Genomic DNA, 20,501 nt, shown 5'->3' with positions numbered 1-20,501 from the left:
AATCACTTCGTCTCCAGCTGGGTTTTTCCAGGAATGGTTTTCATTTGTTTCATCATTCGTGGTTCTTACTTCTCATCATTCGATCTTTTGCCTCTATGTAATTTAAATCTGTCTAATCCCTTCTTGAAACTGGAAATAGTATCTCTATTATACAAACTATAAATGAGGTGTGGGTGCTATCTGAAGACAGGAGCTCCTGGCAAGAGTGTGTTGCTCTCTCCAGTGCTTTGAGATGGGAGAATGTGGCATTACACATGCAGTAAGTAATGTACTAAACAAGGTTACAATGACCTTAGTAAAGTCTTCCAAAAGTCTTCAGAGCTTACATTTAGAGACTTGCACGTTTTAATCTGGGATACCTTGACTATTACAAGATACTGTTTACCATGATTTCAGTTTTAACCTCTAAAAGTCAGTCCACCACTTCGGTCCAAACTGAAATATCTAAACAATGCAATGGCTTGCCCTGAAAAAAATCTTCCTCTGTGGATGAATCCTGACTTTGATGATTCCCTGACTTTTCTTGTATTGCCACACTGAGGTAGACATTTTTTGGTTAGGCCTCTAGCGAGATGTCTTGATGACCACTGGATGGACTGCCACTATATTTTGTACAGACATTACGCCTTGTGTTGTGTTTTTACAGTAGAAGGTTTACAAGTTAATATATTAATTAGTTAGCTCACTGAAAATATATCTTTACACAGCATCCTGCTGTTTCTTCTTATTAAGAGTGATCCAACCACCACATATCCAACTCTCACGTTACTAATTGTAATCACTTATATGAAAGATGTAAGGGGGGATCCCTTACATCTTTCATCTAGTACCGTCATCAGATCAATATGTTATCTTGTCCAATGCTTTGGTTTGTGACTTTGTTAACATGCTAATACGCAAAACTAAAACGGTGAACTTTGTAAACATTATACTTACTTAACAGCTGCGTGTCAGCACTATTGTACTGAGAATGTTAGCCTGCGGCTGCATTTACTTTAAATCACTGCTGTGCCTATTGACTGAGCCGCTAGAATGGACTTTTAGGCAGAAAGAAGACTGCCTAAAAAGGCCTTGACATAACAACCCGATAATTGGCCATTGAACAGTCTGTCAAGGCCGGTGACTCAAGTCTGTTTGGTGTGTTCCGTGCAGTCGTCCGTCGGAGGGGCCGTTGGCCTTCATTTTGGCCGACCTGACTTGCTGGGCTGGAGGGCGGGCAGTCGGACTCAATGAAAAATGTGATTGGTGAAGCGCTAGCCATTGACTAGCAGATCAGTGACTTCTGTTACAATACTTACCGGAAACGACAGGTGGGATGGGCCTGACAAACGCATCTCAAAATCTGATGAAAATCTTTCAACCTGACCATTGTCAATCATAACAACAGACAAAGTCAGCAACTGTTTGGCCTAGTTCTTGCTTTTAATGTTTTCAGAAACAGGTTTCTAGGTACTATTTTTGTATATTCCGAGATCATATTCCAAACGACTGCCATTATTGTTTGGGTTTGAAAGCCAGGAGCAGACGGACCCACGTGAAGCATTCCCCATTTCCGGTTTTCAGTTTTTGGGCGACAATATAGATTCGCGCCGCCTGCAGTTATGAAGACGTATCATGTCGCGCACGCGCAGAACTTACAATCAAGTCTGTGTTGCTTTGGTGTGTTCTGAGCCACTTTTTGGACCTTGGGGAGCCGACTGATCAGTCTGACTGCCTTTTCCGGTTGGCCGTTGGGTTGGTTTGTCACAGCCTTAATGTGTTTCTGCATTATCAAACCTTTGTTGCAACAGTGACCCCTGTCTAACTACAGAAGAACTTGTTGAAATAGCTCATCACACAACAGTGACCATCAGCCTTCAGCACTTCAGTAGCCCATCAGTGAAGCCATGAGGTACTCTCAGCAGAAATGTAAGCTTTCTATTGCAAACCCTCTCCACATTGGGGCACAAGGAGGAGGAACCTTCAGGCCTTTGTCAATTTTTCTCTTTTTGTTTAGTCAGGCTGGCTGCGGTCCGTCATCTAGCTGGTGTTCCAGTTTTGATTCAAAGCAGAGACTCGGCAAATGAGCCAGGCTGAAATATTATGCTCACACACACACACATGTGCACGTTCACATGAATGGTTAGGGGGCGCTTCAACACACTGCCACTAACTTGTGAAGATACAGCTGTCACTATGACCCCATTTAACTCTGTATTGTGTAAAAAAAAAACTTGTGTACCTTTAGCCACTGAAATCCTTTGTATCTGGTATTTCTCAGCATGGTAGATGTGGGGGTGGGCAAAGGTTTTTTAAAGCAAATGTTTGTAATTCCTCCCAAAGATTATTATAGCCTTGCTGAGCAACAGTGAGGAAGTGTCTTAATTGTATTGTTTATGATGAAACAGTGTACCTTTTGTGTGCTGTTGTTTTACAACACACAATAAATGTGTTGCTGTTGTAATCTTGTTAGATTGTTGCTGTTAACACAGTTAATGTGTTTTTCCCCACATTCTTATGCAAGATTTGTATTAGAGTAATTTTTCAGTAGTAATAATAACTTGAGTAATAATTCAATAAATCTAAAGTTTTTCTGTTAAGAAGAGTTTATTTCCTATTTTAAAATTAAAACATCTTTCCTTTTGCTGCTTTTTATAGTACCCTATTAATTACTTTGAAAGAATGCCAGTCAGTTTTAAAAACAGTGGACACGTCATCAGTTATTTTATTTTTGAATGAACCTCTATAGCTAAACATATAAAGTCTGTAAGACACATAGGACTTAAGTATTAATTTTTCCTGCTTCTGTGATAACCTCATCAAACCCAGGCGCTCTAGTGCTAACTGTTGACGCCCCACTCCTTTCAACGCCTGAGCTGTTTGTCCCCCCACAAACGGTGATGGATTAGCTGAATAAATATTTGCCTGAAAGATTTTGTGACTTCAAATTTTGGTTCTCTGTACAGTTAGACAGAAATAAAACAAGAGCTACCTGCAATGCGTCAGGGATAGGGCCAAAGAGAAAAGGCAATGGCGGAAAATTTCACATAATCTGTCAAGTGTTCTATCTCCATCACACTGATGGGAGGCTAAGGAACATGGCGCTCCTCTGTTTTCAACGTTTTCTCTCTTACATTGAATATTGATCTATAACAGAACTGTGTGTTGTGATACTAAACTTTTCCTTAAATATGCTGTTTATTGCAGTGGCTCTAAATTAGAGCTGCTTATTACTTTTAACCTGTTGAAACTCCAACTCACAATTGCAATTTATCCAGAACTCAGCAGCCGCATTATTAACTAAGTCTTGGAGGTTAGAGTATATTCTAAAATGTTATTAATTACATAAAGGCCACCCATGGTCTGGCTCCAGATTACATGAAAGAGCTTCTAACCCCTTATAGCCCAGCCAGGCCCCTACGATCAGCTTAAAAAACGTTGAGCCATTCGACCAACCAGAGTAAAAACTAAGGGTGAGGTGTGTGCGTTTTTGATTATGGTTATTTTTCCAAGATGGCCTACTGTGTCTTCTCTTATAGTCTTGCAACACTGCATATTTCCTGTTATTGCTTTTTTGTGGTTTTATTTGAATTTTACTGTCATTACGTATTTATAATTATACACGATATGTATTATCCTTTTACTGCTTTTAGTTGCATGTATCTGTTATAAGACTTTCTATGTTGCACTTTTCACTGTTTCATGAATATTGAAGTGCTGCTTGTACAAATGTTTGTGTGTCATGGGGGGTGGAGGTTTTTACATGGGTTTCTGATTCCAATTTCACATCCTGTAAATCTTTTAATCTGAAATGCACTTTGTGCTTAATGCTTGAAAAGTAGTTAATACAATTATTTACTTTTTTTTATGTCTATGAGAAAGGAACAAAAAAGATGACTGCTGATCCATCCATCTTTAGCCGCAGATCCGGTGTCGGGTCGTGACTGCTGATGCACTATGGAAAAAAAATTGGTCTTTTTGTTTGAGCAAAACATGTACCCTGTCATAAATTGTATTGATTTAAAATTGCTTTAGGCTGGTGTTTTGGCTACAGCTGAGGGCATAAATCATAAATGGTGGTCCATCTTGTCATAGATGGTAGCTGAACGATCCACCCTTGTCATGTTTCATTCCTGCATGCAAATTTGGATCAATGCTTGTCCAAATAATTTGTTTTCTTGGTGGTGGTAGCACATTGTGTAAGTACACACTTTCATGCACATCAAGGTCACATAAAGTTCAGCCAACCTGTTGGTTCAGCAGCTGTAAAATGCATAACCACTGAATACAGATGTGAGGACAGACAAAACATACATTACATTCATTCTGATGACAGAATGACTGAGACTACATTCTGTAAACTGTCTTTAGTCCTTCTTCTAATTGAAGAGGTAAACTGGCGCTGGGAGTTAATGAGGGGAAACTACATTTCCTTAAGGCAACGAAAACACCATGCCAATTTCAGTCTTTTTATCTAAATGATAAAACCAGTGCAAACAAGCTCTCAAAACGATGTGTTGGATTTGAAGGCACCATGTGTAAGGATGTGGAAGAGTTTGTTGAGTGCTAAAGGCATTCAACAGGGTGCATCAGGTTCAGTAAGACACAGAAAGGCATACAAGCAGACATGGTTGTTCATTTAAATACAACACTCCTCAAGGCAGAGCAAGGGAACCCGCCACTTAAATGCTGGGAATGGTTTACCAAACAGAAAGTTGTGTTTAGGAACAAGATTAAGAATGGTTACATTTTTTAAGTTTGACAGTTGAAAAACTCACATACATACTTAAGAAGAAAGCTTCTGAGTCTGTGACATGTTTTTGGGAATTTGTTAAAAGTGGCGATATTAAAGATGAATTAGAAATGTGAAGTTACTGTGAAAATGACTCTATTGTCATCTATTGTAATAAATGTGTGTTGTACTATGTTCAATGTGTATTATTCTTATTTTAATAATTTATTTACTTAATTGTATTGTTCATTGTAGATCTATGTCTTTTTAATTTTATGTTTAGCTATTTATTCATTGTTAAGTTTTTGTACATATATACAGTATATATATGGTTATTATATTATTCTTGTTCTTTTTCTTATTATTATACTGCCCTGTTTTTAATTTGGGGAAAGGTTCAGTTAGGTACGTAACAATGTGTTAATTGTATGAAATCAATAAATGTCTGTTTACAAAGATTACATAAAACAGGTAAAGATGCTAAGGAATTGGAAGGGTACACAACACAAGAAATTACAGTTTATATCTGTGGTCCACAATGTCTAGCCACAACTACGGTCGTAACATTTGAGAATAAAGGAATTTGAATATAATAAAAAGGACTTGGCAGTAGCCTATTTCTCTCTCTCTCTTTCTTTGTTTGATGGACTTTTCTATTGTAAATGTAGATTTTAAAATGGAATCAATGTTTAGATTGATTGTTTTGCATTGCTTTAGCTTAAATAGGGTTAAAAAAATACTTTCTGATTTAAAAAATCATTTACTGCAGTGGATTGCTGATGTAGTCTGTTCCAATTTCATCTATGAAAATGAACAGAGAACATTCCTTGGTCTCCCTGCTGTATAAACTGAATACTGGATGGCGCCTCTCCAGACCAGAGTCTTTACGAACTTGCCTAGCTTGGCTCGGAGCCACACTTGTGTAACATACCGTACACACTGTGAAGGCAGCAGCATCCCAAGCAGACAAAACTTGGCCTTTTGTACATGCTGGTGTCGAATAGGCCTGCATCACTTCTGTGGTAATTAAAAATGGTAGTGTCCTGGGAGCATTTCTTCTAATCACCTCCCAGCCAGGGTAAATATTTCAGTTCCTTTAAAATTAACATGGAGAAATCACATTAAACAATTTGTACCTGTTATATTAAAAATCGGCAATGTGTAATTGCATCTTTGATTTGCGTATTTTTGCATTTCATAAGCAGGGTAGTACCCTTTATTGGACACTGAGGTGTTGTCATTGTTACTTTTAGGACAACAAAAGATACAAAGATTTAGTATTTTCCCATTAGAGTGTAAAACCTGCATATTCATGTTAAGAAGAAATACATAAAACATATAATTAAACAAATACTATATGAGGAATCCTGTTTTGGTGGACAGGAGAAATGTGGACTCACATGACCTCAGTACATCTAAAATCCCTGCCACAGCCCTGATCATGAATTATTTTTTCTTGCCTTATTTTAGCCAAAACACATTTATTTAACCACCAGGCCTCTTTAATGCAAAACATATTTTTCTTTCAAGTCTTATGCCTCACATGACCCTTATTATTTATATCAAATTGCAGAACTAGGCCACTCAGGTAGACAGCACTGCAGACCATAGATATTCAGAAGGGCATGTTGGCGTGTAACAATACCTGAAAATAGACTATATTGCACCCTCTTCTGGAATAAAAATAGCAGACAAGAATAGCAGTAACTAAGCTCTAGATTCTGTTGCGTTATTTCATTTCCCTCAAAGAGAGACAACATGACAGCTGCTCTATTTAATGCCTTTTCTATAAAAAAATCAGTTTTATCAAAAATAAACAGTAGAAACAGTTATGTCAGAATACATCTTAATATTGCTTAAAGTTTAGATGAAGTTATTTCACACACATTGCTCTTAAGAATTTTAGAGAAGGTAAAGAAAAGAAGGTATTTTATACAAAAAGTTTTGTATCCAATGAATACATTTTTAACCCCAATGTTTATTTACAAAACAAAATTAAAATATACATTTTAGACATGTATTCAACATAAGGATACAGAACAAAATTGGGTTTAAATAACTACTTAAAATGATTAGAAACAAAACATAAAATAGGGATAAATTAACTTGTGTTTAGACGTTTATTTATTCTTTATTCTCTTTAAGTACATATACAAAAGCACTGACATTATGGAGTAACTTTTGATATTTTGCATTTCTGTAGGCCTAAGTAAAATTGACCAAATATAACCAAATACGTTTGGATTCAATGCTATGTTTCTCATGTTCAAAATAACAAATTCGATTTTTACACTCAATTCATGTCATTTAAATCCAAAAAGAAATTGAACGTATGCAATGATCAAATACATTTTTAACAGATTTTGGTTCTTCATTGTAAAAAAAAACCATTTGTTTCTAAGAATTTAGAGAAATATGAGCCTGGGATGATGATCCACGGATTTGTGTTTCTATCGCTGTCTATGGATTTGTCCTGTCGCTCTTTTGATGACGTCCTTCCGGTTTCACCGTAACAACACGTGTACGGTGTACAGTTTCGAGCTGAAGGGACTAACATCAAGTAAACCTTAACTTTCAGACACCTTCGTGTCCTCTCTTCATTTTTTCTCTCCGGCGAAGGCTCTGCCGACTAAGTGGTCAAAATGGTGAAGCCTTTGTTCAAAGGGAAAAGTTCGATAAACACCTCGACTTCCAGCAGCAACCCCGGTGAGCTAATATATGTCTATGGTTTGTTTACAGCTAATGCTATTGCTATGCTAATTGTTGCCAGCATGGTAATATTATGCTCTGCTATACATTATGGGGTAATTTACCTTTGTTAAAGTAAACTAGTCAGTGACATTAAGTTTGCAGTGTGTCAACACAAAACTATTAACTTGGAAAAACTTAACTAAAACCTTAGCTAACTAACGCTACTGCTAGTAACGTTAGGCCTTTTAAATTGACACTGAAATAAGGTTATTCAACTTTGAGGGAAGGGTTTAGTTTAAGTGGAAGTGTTTGGACTAAATGTTCTTAAAGTCTGGAAACAGTTGTTAATATTAATTGGCTATAGGATGTCTACTGAAGTAACCAATGTTCCTTGAAAAGCAACGTTTCTTGAGCAAATTGTTAAATTGACTGTATTTCACAGATCGAGCCAAGGGTGCTGGTGGGAACAACATGAGGGACAGAGCCACTATCAAGCGTCTGAATATGTACAGACAAAAGAAGAGATGGTAATTAATTATACAGATTTGCATTACCCTAATGAGATGCTGATTGGTAGATTTGTAGCAGAGGAAAAGAACAAGAAGTGCTATGTTCACTGATCTTCTGTTTCCAGTAATAACCGTGGTCAGGTCATCAGACCTCTACAGTTCCAGTCCACGGTGGCTCCGGGGACTGTAGCCAGAGTGGAACCAAACATCAAATGGTTTGGTAAGTGCTCTTCCTTACCTTTGGATATGCAGGGTATGTAACAGCACTGATCGGTTGGTTATACGTGCAGTTTAGTGTCCCAAATTCCCCGTAACGTAACCCCATTTGATCATGTCCTATCCCCCTGACCAATCGACTATCCCCACCTTAACCACTCTAAGTCAAATGCCTAACCCCAACCTATCGGCGGGACTGGGCTTGGAAAAGGGGAATTTGGGACACTAAACTGCACGCAAGACATTAACTCTTGACATTCCCTTGATTGTATTAGTCGTTCATTGCCTTGATGGCAGATTTGAAAAGCCTTTTAAATGTGGACTTTCTATTAACATGTTTCAGTACCCATTATATAACTGATTAGTAAGTGTAAGAAAATATTGGATAACAATTAAATTGAACTAAATAGGTTGTACTTTGCAATTTCCTATTCTGTATTTCAGCAAATACCCGTGTGATTAAGCAGTCGTCCCTGCAGAAGTTCCAAGAAGAGATGGGAGCAATACAGAAGGATCCATATCGTGTGGTGATGAAACAAAGCAAACTCCCCATGTCTCTCTTGCATGATAGAGTCAAAGCCCATGTAAGTTTAAAGTGCAGAAATCTCTTTTTTAATATAAATGAAATTCATTTTTTCAGTTTCTTTTTGACCTGTGTTTCCTGTTTAATTGGCCGTGTGTCCAAGGAAGACTCTAAAGCAGGGATGTGCTTTGGTTGTGTGAATTTACACCTTTTAATGAATTTTATTATGCGTATACTGGCATTTAAAGCTATTAGCGTTTTTTAATTGGCTCGTTTTACTTGGTGCAGAAGAGAATCGTGCCTCTGTTTTCCTTAGTTGCTTGTTTGTTAGGATTTTATGGGGTGAGAGGAACAGGCCTTACTTTAATCCTCATTCAATTCTCACCCACTGTGAGCCCGAGGCTACATTTATATTGCTATGTTTTGGATTTTAAAATAGGTAAAGTTTATTTGTATAGCACCTTTCACAAATAAAAATCACAAAGTGCTTCACAATAAAATGTCATACAATACATTCAAATTCAAGAAACTTTACAAATAGAAAACATAACTTGAACAGTAAAGTCTTTAATTTCTTTTTAAGTGGAGTTTTGAGCCGAAAGCAAACTCTGAGCACACAAGTGTTTTTAGCGCCAGTAGAATAACTAATTTCTTGTTGCTGTTAGTTGCCATGGTAACGGATCCTATGGTAGTTAGTAGTCTCAGAGAACGAGACGCCATGACCGATAAGACCCAATAGACGGTGAAACGTTGGCGTCGGTGTGGCCAAAGTTCTCCATTTACGGCAACTGAAACTGCAACACAACCGTGCAGATTCCAAACCAAAACGGGGTCAGAAGTCTTTTCAAATTTCTCCGTCTCCGAAAGATTTTGTTTTTTTAAATATTATTTTTTGGGGGGTTTTCCCTTTTATTTCAAATTGACAGTGGATAGACAGGAAAGGTGGTAAAGAGATGGGGGATGACACACAACAAAGGGCTGCAGGTCGATTTAAACCCGGAAAGCTGCAAAGGCCTCAGTCTACGCTCATACTGGGTGAGCTAGAAGTCGCCCTGATAAACCATTTGGCCTGTTTTTTTGTTTTTTTCTTCTATGTACTATAGTCTCTTATAAAATGGAGACCTTTCTCAAGAGTAAGAAAAAAATCACCCCAAGCAAAGTTTTCTATAAAAAATGAAAAGAAAACAAGTTTTCATAGCGACACACTGGAACGATATGTCTGTGATAGGCCAATGTCGGCCAACCGATCGGTCTAGCTCTACTAGTGATTGGTTGACAAATTGCCATAGAGAGCCGGATTCACGTATTTTTACTTATCTTACAAAAAAATATGAACAGTAGTGAACAGGGAGAGGAAAATTATGTTTTGATGCCATTTTTAATGTGAATGGGAGGGACTTTGCCTCTCTATAAAACCACCACTTATATTGCAATCACCGCGTAATCATTCATTACATGCAATTATGTTCTTTTTTTCCATTAAAATTCTAAATATATGTAGCTGAGCATTATTTTCATTCTCTCAGTGAAGACATCCTCTTTTGCCAACGGGCAGGACTTTCAGGGCAAATTCATGACCTGATTTTAAGAAAATTTTATAATTTCAGTAGAACTAATGTTTTTTGTTAATCATGTTTTAGCTGACTAAAAGTCTGGTAATTTAAGTCTATTTTACTCAAAAGAGAACTTTGGTATCCTAGTCAAGTTATGGTCTTTTTTTAAATAAAATTATTTCTGAGATTAGTTCATTAGTAGTCATCTCAAATACTGGTTAAATGTCATAATACCTGAAAAAATACACTTAATGATTTTTGAGACATGGATTTTTGTTGAATGCAACTTTTGCTAAATCCATATTGTATGGTTTTATATCAAGCCTCTTCCTTCATACAAATACAATTGTACACAGACAAACGTTAGATAAGCGCTAGGGCTCCCGGCCTCTACAGCACGTTGTCTAGGTGCCAGCAGCTGCATACATTTCTCTAGCTGCTCTGGAAGCTGTTAAAGAGCAGCTTTGACAGCACTCCTTTCCTTGAAAACAGTGGCAGGCTGAACCGGGCTTCCTCTTTCCCCCGCCCGGTCCACATTGCTACCTGGATGTGTGACGGCTAGATGAAATAAAGGGGACATTCCAAATCTCTAGATGAGATGAGCACTCTCCACAACGGGCACTGCACTACTTCTATCTCATGATGAAAAAGTAGAAACGATTGTAGACGGAAATGAAGAGAGATTTTATCTTCGTTTTTATTTTATGCAAAACATTTTAGTCTAGTCTTTTTTGTCAACAACAATGCAAGTTAATTTAGTCTTAGTCAGCGTTTTTGGACATTGGTGCAGACTGGTCATCGTCTCGTCTTCATCATGGAGAAAAAGGTTGTTCACGAACATATTTAGTCTCGTCCGACAAAATTAACACGAAGTAGAACAAAGCAGAGCTCTTTGATTTGGATGTTGGATTTTATTCCAAAAGTCAGATAATCCAGAGTTTGTGGTTCAGTAGGGAAATGCTTATTCTAAGAAACCGAGAGTCCTGCAGAAGATCTTGGCAGATCGTCAGGCAACCTGAAGCCCTAAACATCATTGTTTCTAACAGACCCTCTAAACGGTTTGTCCCCCATCCCTCATGGCAGTGTTGCAATAGAGGTATGACTTGTGATTAAAATCATTGGAACACTTAATCAGTCCTGGCACAGCCTTTGTGGTTTTATTGGCAAAGTTGTTGCATATTTGGGTGTTCTGTGTACTGTATGCATTTGTTTTGTGATTCTGTCTGAAACCCCTAGAAGGAGCATACCACTTGGACTGTATACAAATCAATGTAACACCGACAAAAACCTTTCCTCCTGTTGCATATTGTTGGTCTCAGTACAACATTACTCTATTGTCTCATCGGTTTACAGAATAAAACAATTTGGACTGGTGTTCTCTCGTGGTTTGCTGGTAATTTAACAAAAAGTCTGACCTGCAAGTCTAATCTTTTTTCTTTTCTTTTTCTACACAGAACTCCAAGGTGCACATTCTAGACACAGAGGGGTTTGAGACCACGTTTGGGCCTAAGGCTCAGAGGAAGAGGCCCAGTCTCATGGTGGGGGATGTGAAGGACCTTGTAGAAAAGGCAGAGGCCTCAGTCCTGACCTACAGTGCAGACAAGGACAAAGACCTAGTGACTGAGGACACAGGTGTCCGGTAAGACCCTGAGAAGATATTATAATCAATCCACTAATGGCTACTCTTAAATGACCCCGCAGCATGGTGGCTGAATTTTCCTATTTAAAGGTAAAGATGCTCATTCTTAATTCCCATTTTGCAACAGGGAGGAAGTACGGGATGAAATCTTCAAAAAGGGCCAGTCCAAGAGGATCTGGGGAGAACTTTACAAGGTATTCTTTCCATCCTCCCGTCAGCACTGTGCATTGTGTTATGGTAATGGTGGTACGCTGACGTGTTCTACATTCCTGACTTGTGTTTCTGGTAATAGGTCATCGACTCATCTGATGTCGTCATCCAAGTGCTGGATGCCCGTGATCCCATGGGAACACGCTCCAGTAGCATTGAGACGTATATGAAGAAGGAGAAATCCTGGAAACATCTTATCTTTGTTCTAAACAAGTGTGACCTTGTCCCCACCTGGGTCACAGTAAGACATTTGACTTGTTAAACCAGTTTATCTTTGGTTCCCATTTAATTGAGAGTGATTGTCTATTTTTTCATAATATTAAATTGTGTGGGTGTCTCTTTGTCTAAACTCAATTTTGAACTAGAAACGCTGGGTTGCCATTTTATCCCAAGAGTACCCCACTCTGGCTTTCCACGCCAGCCTCACCAACTCGTTTGGTAAGGGCTCCCTCATCCAGCTGCTCAGGCAGTTTGGCAAGGTAAGCAACATAAGATTACCTTTACTATGATGAAAGGCTTTTTCTGGATCATAATGTGACGGTGTGCTGTGGAAAGCAAAGTGTTCGTGAAAACATTTATAAGATCCAAAAAGTAAAAAAAATCTAAAAGGGGTTCCATTCTTGTTGAATTCAAAGGGGCGCTATGCAGTTTTGGCTATTTCTTAGCTGATTTCTCGTTTCTTTGCTCCCCCTACAGCTTTGGAATAGATATTTGACAGCTGCTATATTAACTTGCGTATGACTCCTCGCTCAGTCAGTCCGCCGTTTCCTCGGTCTCTGTTCCTCCAACAATGCTTTCCTGATTTTCTGCTTCTTTTTGGCCGGCTCAGCCACTACAATAGTGTGAAGAACTCAATCACTGTCTTGTTAGCCGGTGGTTGTGATATCACGCAATACTTGTTGAGGCCAGCGGCCTATCGGCTAAAGTTTCAAGGGTGTTTTTTTCCGCTCACAGGCGCTAGGGAGAGCGAGACGACTACCATTTAACCCGAAAAAAGTCATATAACCATTCCAATCCAAAGCTGTTCAGTTAAGGTAAATTTAGCACAAAAAAGGGCATAGTTCCCCTTTAATAATGGGGCTTAAAGAGGTTGTTATGAGAAAGACACAGAAAAAACTTCTATGATATATTTCGTTTGTGTAAAAGATTTTCTCTGTTGGACCACATTCAGTAAAATTTGAGATAAAAACAAAACAGCCTTCACAGTTTTCCTCCAGGGACAAAAATAGAAGATAGCAATCTCTCCTGTTTTAAAAGGTTTTGTGATTGTCTTTTTTTTACATAAAAACAATCTTTTTAAGATATACTTTGGTATGTGTTTTGAACGAACAACATTGTGAGTGATGACAAGTTCACTTGGTTTATTGCTAAAGAGCTCCAGAGCCCCATCTAAAATTACCTCTGAGAACCGAGGACAGGCTAAGGTTGTTGTTTCTTAAAACACAGCATTTTAACTTAATTTTCTGCTTCCCACAGCTCCATACAGACAAGAAACAGATAAGTGTGGGTTTCATTGGCTACCCTAATGTGGGAAAGAGCTCCGTCATCAACACACTTCGCTCTAAGAAGGTCTGCAATGTGGCACCCCTTGCCGGAGAAACAAAGGTAGGATTGGAGTGTCCTCTCAGCCCTGCAAACTAAATTTAAACCTGTAATATGCAAAAGAGCAAAGTGAAAGATGGAACATCTGTCTGACAAGCACTGCCGTGGACGGTCCTATAAAAAGGTCTACATGAAACGACAATTTTGGATTATTTTAAAAGAAAATTCTGAATCTAAATTGTGATGGTTTACACTGACAACAGTGTAAAGGGCCGCAATATCAAAAATAAAAATAAAATATCTGATAAGAAGTACATACACGCTACTACTAAAATAAGGCAAGTAGCAGCTAAGGAAATGGTATTTTTGTATAGAGTGAGAAGTAGATTTGATTCCTTTGGGAGGTGATGTGAGGCGAAAAGAGGCATGTTCCTTTTCTTAACTTGGTAGTTGTTGTTGTTAGCTGCAATAACAGAAGTAGTTGGCTCTGAGTTCTTACCCATATAACTGAAAATCTAAGTGGAGTCCAGAGAAAGAACAAAAACCATTTGTATCCTTAATTTCCTCTTTCAGGGGCTGCTTATCCTGTTTGGATACGAACAAGGGTCTGAAAACCCCAATGTCCACAGCATAGTCAAGGGGAAAGAAAATGAAAATATCTTTATTTCTACATGCTTGGCAACGTTGTAAACTTTGGACCACAAGAGAGGGGAGAATTATTTTTTCACACCCAGCCAATGAATCTGATGGGCCTATGGCCAGCACTCCTTTATTTCTCACCTTGTCTTTGATTCTCACCACATACTCGATGCTATGTAATGGGCTCATAATCCACAGCACGGCTTTTACGCTTGTATCTCCTTTTGTTAGAATGGTTAGGTGTTTACGTTTTGTGAGAAGAGAAAGAGTTACCATCTCACATGTAACAGAAACAATTTGATCATACTCCGCATTAATCTCCTTTTCCTTTTTTTAGGTTTGGCAGTACATCACTTTGATGAGGCGCATCTTCCTCATTGACTGTCCTGGGGTTGTCTATCCTTCAGAAGACAGTGAATCTGATATTGTCTTGAAAGGAGTAGTAAGTCTCTTTTTCATTATTGTCTTTTGTCTACCAAGGTTTTGTGATATGTGCCTCGCATTCTTCTGCTACCGTTCGATATAATCAAGGTGAATTTCAGTTTTGCTTCTCTTAGCACCAAAATACAGTAGCACCTGAAAAACAGACACACAGTGTCCAAGTAACTGATAATGTAGCATATTCAAAAGCTTGAGTACCTGGAGTGTGAAGGAAAGGATAGTAGGAAGGAAAGTAAAGAACTGGAAGCGAATTTTTTATTGCTAATGCCCAGCTGTTTAAAATAAAAAGCCTTAATCCGCTCCGATTCTAATCCTCCAGATCCTAGGTTTAACATCTAGGCCATCCAGTCCCCGTAACGGAAAGGTTGCAGGTTCATATCTTAAATTGCATGTATTTTTTGCTCTCGTCCTCACAAAGGTTCAAGTGGAGAAGATCAGGAACCCAGAGGAGCACATTGCAGCAGTACTGGAACGGGCCAAGCCAGAATACATTCAGAAGACCTACCGCATCCCCACTTGGAGCTCTGCTGAAGACTTCCTTGAGAAAATGGCATTTCGCACTGGGAAACTTCTGAAGGTCTGAAGGTTCCTCTTTCATTTTTCTTGCTTGCTGTACAGATAGATACAGATATCTATATATTTATCTCCGAAGGGCAATTCAGTTTCTACAGTCCTCTAAAACATATTCATTCATACTGAGGGGCATTCTTGACAGAGGCAACACAATAAAAAGGCATTTGGGAAAGTTCTAATGGGATCTTGCCCATTAGTATGCAAGAAGACAAATAATAAATACTGCTTTCCCTTCAAGTTTTTGTTCTATTTATTTATTTCATAAAAATGTAACATTGAGGATGACAAGCGGAGAATATTGTTACCAAACAATACCATATCATTCAGTTTTGAAATAATTTCAGTTAATTTTAGTGCAACAGCAAATTCTTATGTAATATATCTCTTCTATTTTAAGTTAAATAGCAAAGTGTATGTGAACCATTAGTTTTCAATCCTAAGCTTGTGCAACATGTTCTTGCATTGTGCAGGGTGGGGAGCCAGATCTCTCCACAGTCTCCAAAATGGTGCTGAATGATTGGCAGAGAGGACGTATCCCCTTCTTTGTGAAACCCCCTGGGCCTGAGAGGGATCTAGACGTAAGAGTTTACTAATTTTTACACCTGTCGTTTTCAGTAAATTCGTTTTTTTTCTCCCACAACAACCTGTGTTCTGTGTTGTCAACCTGTGTTTTTTTGTTTCTGCAATTCTTGAAGGACAAGCCATTGCCAGTTGAGGGTCCCTCAGAGGAGGTGAAGAATGTGCAGGAGGAACAGCCGGACAATCCAGATGCCGTCTCGGAGGAACATGAGGAACAGCAGAAGCGGCTTCAGAGAAAGAAGGAGCAGGTCCAGAAGATTCTGTCTAATGTGCGACAGAACTTTGGCAAGATCAACGTGGCACCTGAGTTCACTGAGGAAGACTTGGTTCCTGTGGAGATGCCTGACTTGGAACTCTCTGACTTCTCTGGCTCTGATGGCGAGGAAGACAGTGAAGAAGAGGAGGGTGGAGAGGAAGACGGGACCAATGCTGAACCAGCCGCTGGAGCGCCTGAGGCCTCCGAGCCCTCCGAGCCCACAACCGCTCAGACTGGCAAAGCCACCAGCAACAAGAGTTCACGCGAGGTGATTCGAGAGCTGGATGAGAAGATCTCGAAGTACAAGCATTTCCTGGACCGGGCCAAATCCAAACGCTTCTCTGCAATCCGGTTCGTCTTCTCTCACCCAAACATTACATATTTCCTTTGTTTTTTTGAAGTGCCCTAATATTTTTTATTAAGTAAAGTCAACATGAGGTTGTCTGGCAGAGAGATGCCATGCATTTTAGGAGGTCCGTGCTTACCAGCTTTTAAGCCCTTGAGGACTAGCAGTCTTCAGTTTTACTCTCTACTTTTGCATGTCTTTGTGTCCTTAATCTTCTGTCCACACACTGAAGATAAGTCATATAACAGTTGTATAGATAATGTGAGCCTGATTTAATCACTGCTTATTTCAACTGAGCCAAACAGGAGAACATTGTTTGATTTACTTTTTTTTTCTTCTTCTTTGGACAGGATACCTAAGGCACTTTCTGACAAAGCGTTCGCAGACATCAAGACTAAACAAGTGGCGGCGGCGGCAAAGCAAGCACAGCAGAAAGGTAGTCAGTCAACATGTTTGTCATGACTTTGTATGGTGCCGAATGTAGATATGTTGGAAGGTTAGGGTCCAAAAGAGCTTTCACATTTCCTCAGAACAAAATAAAAGGCACACAAGCATGCCATCTTACTGGTGTAATGATGTATTTTCCCATGTTTGACACAACAATGCATAAGTACTGGTTTGTATAGTATTTGCCTGTAGCTATACAAATTGGGTTGGTAACATTGAGATCCAGCCAGGCACTAACATCACATTTGTCAATCTCAGATGCAAACCAGAGGAGCAATAAGAGGAAAGCTGAGGACGAGGAGTCCACCCAAGCGGACAGACTGACGTCTAAACAGGTATACGGTGTTTGTTCTTTCTGACGTTAAACAGATCTCTGGGTCGACGCGTTAAGTGAATGCCCATTCCTCATAATGATGTTAAAGGCATGGCAATGAAAGCAAATTTTTTCTTTGTTCTTTTTATCCATCTGTACAGAGAAGAGCAATGGACCGTGCCAAGAAAGTGAAGAAAATCGGTGTGCGCTATTACGAAACACACAATGTGAAAAACAAGAACAAGAACAGAAAGGTCCCAGCATCAGCCACAGAAGGCAGAAAGGCCAAAAGATCAAAGCACTAAACTGGAGTCATGATAAAGTTTGTAATAAATCTTTATTTAAACTATCCAAAAAGGACAGACATTTATCAAAAATGCCGAGGTGATAAAAGGTGGAATGCTTACTCAGTGTTAAATGGTCTTAATCATGTGGCCACTTGGCCCTGACTGTCCCTCCACCCAGGACTGTTTTTGAATGACATTTCATTCATCAGTTAAAGGTGTAATGCTCTCATACTGTTAAAGAGAAATGTATGGTTGAATGAACTGTACTTGTCATGCCATGCTGTAATAAAAATATTTGCTTATTCCACTCAGTTATGTTTACATTCATTAATATAATTTAATAAATTTCTTGGATGGCGAAGTTACTTCTTTGGTGTAATGATCCTTTCCAGTTGGGTCTAAGTAGGAAGACAAATCATAATATATTACGACATGATACACACAGAACACAGATTCTGTTGGTGCTAAATCTATAAAAAATGTCTGCTTTGTAATCATGAAGCCTCACCTTGAGCTGCTGGTTAGTTCTCTTCAAGAACTGAATCTCTTCAGTGTGCTTCTTGTCCTCCAGCTGTCTCCTTTCATTTTCTCTCTTTTCAATGGCATCACATTTAGCTTTCAGTTCATTTAATTGCTTCATCAGGTCTTGTTTCTCATCCTCCTGATCAGAGATCTAGGTATGTAAGAAGACAAATTTGCTGGATATCCTACTGAACTACAGCCTATAACTATTTCTACGGCTTTAGATGAGTGGAAAATTGAGCAATTCTATGAAATGTACAAATTTCAGATTTTTGGGTCTTTGTGCCAAGGATGCCATTGTTTTGTTTCTTGTGATCAATTTTTTTTTTTCAAACATAGGTAACAAATAAACAGTGATGCCATTGGTTGTGATAAGTCAACATGGAACTAAATGTCCTTACTCGTTTCATCATGTCAGCCTTGCCCTGCTCAGCCTGCAGTGCTTTCCTCATTCCAAAAGCCACGCTGCTTTCGTACAGTGTCTGGTAGGCAGCGATAGTCATTTGTATCTCATCTCTGACCCTCAACAGCAGCAGACCCCTTTCAGCACAGTTGATGGTCACCTGTCTGATCAGCTCGTCTCAAAGAAATAGAAAATTAGGAATAGGTAAGTTATTATTGATGTGGGTGGAAAACATGCCTTTATTGGATTATAGGAACATGGTCATCAGAAGAAAAGCCAAATAAAGATAGATAACCATTTATATTGATCACACAACTAGTTATAATCCATGTCGTTTAACTTGTCTGTGTATAAGGCAGTGTGTTAAGTCTTCATTGTAACCTTAGTGACTTCAGTGATCACCAGCGTGTCAGCCTCCTCCTTACCAAAGCACTGGGAATAGAGCTCCCTGCGAACCGGGCAGATCCCTGTTTCTCTGGCCTGTCTTTGCTGCAACTTTATGTCCAGCTGTTCCTCTAAATGAATAACATCTGTTCTTGTACAAGGTGCGCTGGACACTTGCTGCACCCACAGTTGGTTTCCCTCCATCCATTCCCTGCAATGGTAGAAGTTGAGATAAATGAGTGTGGTTGGAACTTGTTTTAACAATATACTGTTGATAGGAAGAGCTGTACCTGGGTGGAAGGATGGCGTTCAGGATCTCCTCATTTTCCTGCTTGGTGGCATCAGTGGTGGCTGATTTTGGTTTAGGAGGGGGTGGAACAGGGGGAGAGTTGGCCGGCTGCTGAGGGCTCACTCTTAAAGGACGTCCCTGTAGTGACAAATCTTTTGTTACATATGAAATATTACATCAACTTAACATTAACAGTTTTGATTAAATCACGTTTTTTTTTTTTTTAAATGGCTATCATCTTTTATATACTAATTTGTAATTCACTCGTACAGTAACAGACCTGTTCCACACCCAAGCTGTGTCAAACAAGAAAGAACGGTAATAACAGTAGTCCAGTCTCGCAGGTGTTGTCATGCTGACGTTGGTACAAAGAGACAACAAAAGTAGCTACTGCAATGTCAATGCTTGCACAATTTGCAGTGAATGAGGGCCACGGCATAGGGTTTTTATCTCCCTTTTTATGGCTGCCATTATTGTCTTTAAGTCTTAGCATTGCCTTTAAATACAGACGATAAAGGCTGACACATTAAATTTAATAAACATCAATGACTGAGGTTTAACATGTTTTTTTCCCAGGCACTTGTTATTCAGACAAGAAGCTACGTGTTAACTTACATGTAGGGTACAGACACTTGTTGAGAAATAAATTAACAGAGCATACTGTAGACATGCATCATGTGTTTCAATTACACACTTTTTGGATGAGGTGAAATGATGTGAATTCAACTAACAGAAAATAGGGTGCAGAAAACTCTTTGGAATCTTAAAATCAAATACATATTTTTAAAAACACACAAAAAGCACCTATGGGCTAAATAAGGAAGGGAAGATCTTTCTTTACATAGTTGGCTGTGGCACACATCATGTCTAGCTAAATACACCCGTTTGTAAATATTATATTTCATTCTCTATTGATGTCCTGTATTTATCTTTCCTGACTGGCACCAGATCCATCCAACTACTTTAGCCAGGTAACCTTAACTGAACTCGCGTGGCGCTAGCTACTTACTAAAAACTCACCTTTGGGGATTTTCTGTCTGTGCTTTTGCTGACCAAAACTGGATTTTCGTATTTCAGGAGAGACTCGGCTGGTGGAATCATTTTGTTTGCTTCTTGGTTAGGGCTTCACTTACAGAAATATCGATGTTGTTGCTGACAGAAAGTTCGTTCTTTTTGTTTGCGTTGTCATGGCTACAGCGTCCCGGGGTTGCTTTTTTGGAGGCACCAGCGGTCTGATTAATAAATGTCGGCTGTTGTCAAAGATTATTAAATATATATATATATATATTTTTTTTTATCCCTGTGGTTGTTGTACTGTTTCACACATTTTTGTTTACCGTTTTTAATAAATCAGCGCAACAAAAGACTGCTGAAGCGCTGCTGGATTTTAACTTAGTGTTATTTTAAACGTTACGTCACTTTTTATGC

The 20,501-nt window shown here is 38.9% G+C and overlaps 2 protein-coding genes across 3 annotated transcripts; one reads left to right on the top strand and one right to left on the bottom strand.

Moving 5' to 3' along the window:
* Positions 1-7,181: 7,181 nt before the first annotated feature.
* On the top strand, positions 7,182-17,779 carry gnl2 (guanine nucleotide binding protein-like 2 (nucleolar)). 2 transcript variants are annotated; one of them, XM_034873910.1, is made up of 16 exons: positions 7,182-7,417; positions 7,845-7,929; positions 8,037-8,131; positions 8,572-8,711; positions 11,658-11,842; positions 11,970-12,036; positions 12,135-12,293; positions 12,418-12,531; positions 13,529-13,657; positions 14,571-14,675; positions 15,093-15,251; positions 15,718-15,825; positions 15,943-16,433; positions 16,779-16,864; positions 17,134-17,210; positions 17,350-17,779. In XM_034873910.1, the coding sequence occupies exons 1-16, from the start codon at positions 7,354-7,356 to the stop codon at positions 17,491-17,493; spliced, it is 2,208 nt and encodes a 735-aa protein (XP_034729801.1). In that variant the 5' UTR covers positions 7,182-7,353; the 3' UTR covers positions 17,494-17,779. The 2 variants fall into 2 exon arrangements, with proteins under 2 accessions (XP_034729801.1, XP_034729800.1); XM_034873909.1 differs by having other exon boundaries at positions 15,934-16,433.
* On the bottom strand, positions 17,627-20,354 carry dnali1 (dynein, axonemal, light intermediate chain 1). Its single transcript, XM_034873924.1, has 6 exons — positions 20,094-20,354; positions 19,075-19,211; positions 18,826-18,995; positions 18,399-18,577; positions 17,984-18,148; positions 17,627-17,873 (listed from the first exon to the last, which is right to left on the bottom strand). The coding sequence occupies exons 1-6, from the start codon at positions 20,172-20,174 to the stop codon at positions 17,838-17,840; spliced, it is 768 nt and encodes a 255-aa protein (XP_034729815.1). The 5' UTR covers positions 20,175-20,354; the 3' UTR covers positions 17,627-17,837.
* Positions 20,355-20,501: the final 147 nt, after the last annotated feature.

The sequence above is a fragment of the Etheostoma cragini genome, chromosome 6 (assembly GCF_013103735.1).
Source record: "Etheostoma cragini isolate CJK2018 chromosome 6, CSU_Ecrag_1.0, whole genome shotgun sequence".
Taxonomy (NCBI): domain Eukaryota; kingdom Metazoa; phylum Chordata; class Actinopteri; order Perciformes; family Percidae; genus Etheostoma; species Etheostoma cragini.
This window is presented reverse-complemented; position numbering and strand designations above follow the sequence as displayed.

Bases quoted from the DNA above. Each gene is read 5' to 3' on its own strand.
- dnali1 (XM_034873924.1), bottom strand. From the start codon at position 20,174: ATGATTCCACCAGCCGAGTCTCTCCTGAAATACGAAAATCCAGTTTTG. The intron at 19,212-20,093 runs GTGAGTTTTTAG...TTGTCACTACAG, and splicing joins CAGACAGAAAATCCCCAAAG to GGACGTCCTTTAAGAGTGAG. The intron at 18,578-18,825 runs GTAAGGAGGAGG...TATTTCTTTGAG, and splicing joins GCTCTATTCCCAGTGCTTTG to ACGAGCTGATCAGACAGGTG.
- gnl2 (XM_034873909.1), top strand. From the start codon at position 7,354: ATGGTGAAGCCTTTGTTCAAAGGGAAAAGTTCGATAAACACCTCGACT. The intron at 14,676-15,092 runs GTAAGTCTCTTT...GTCCTCACAAAG, and splicing joins ATATTGTCTTGAAAGGAGTA to GTTCAAGTGGAGAAGATCAG. The intron at 15,252-15,717 runs GTCTGAAGGTTC...TGCATTGTGCAG, and splicing joins GCACTGGGAAACTTCTGAAG to GGTGGGGAGCCAGATCTCTC.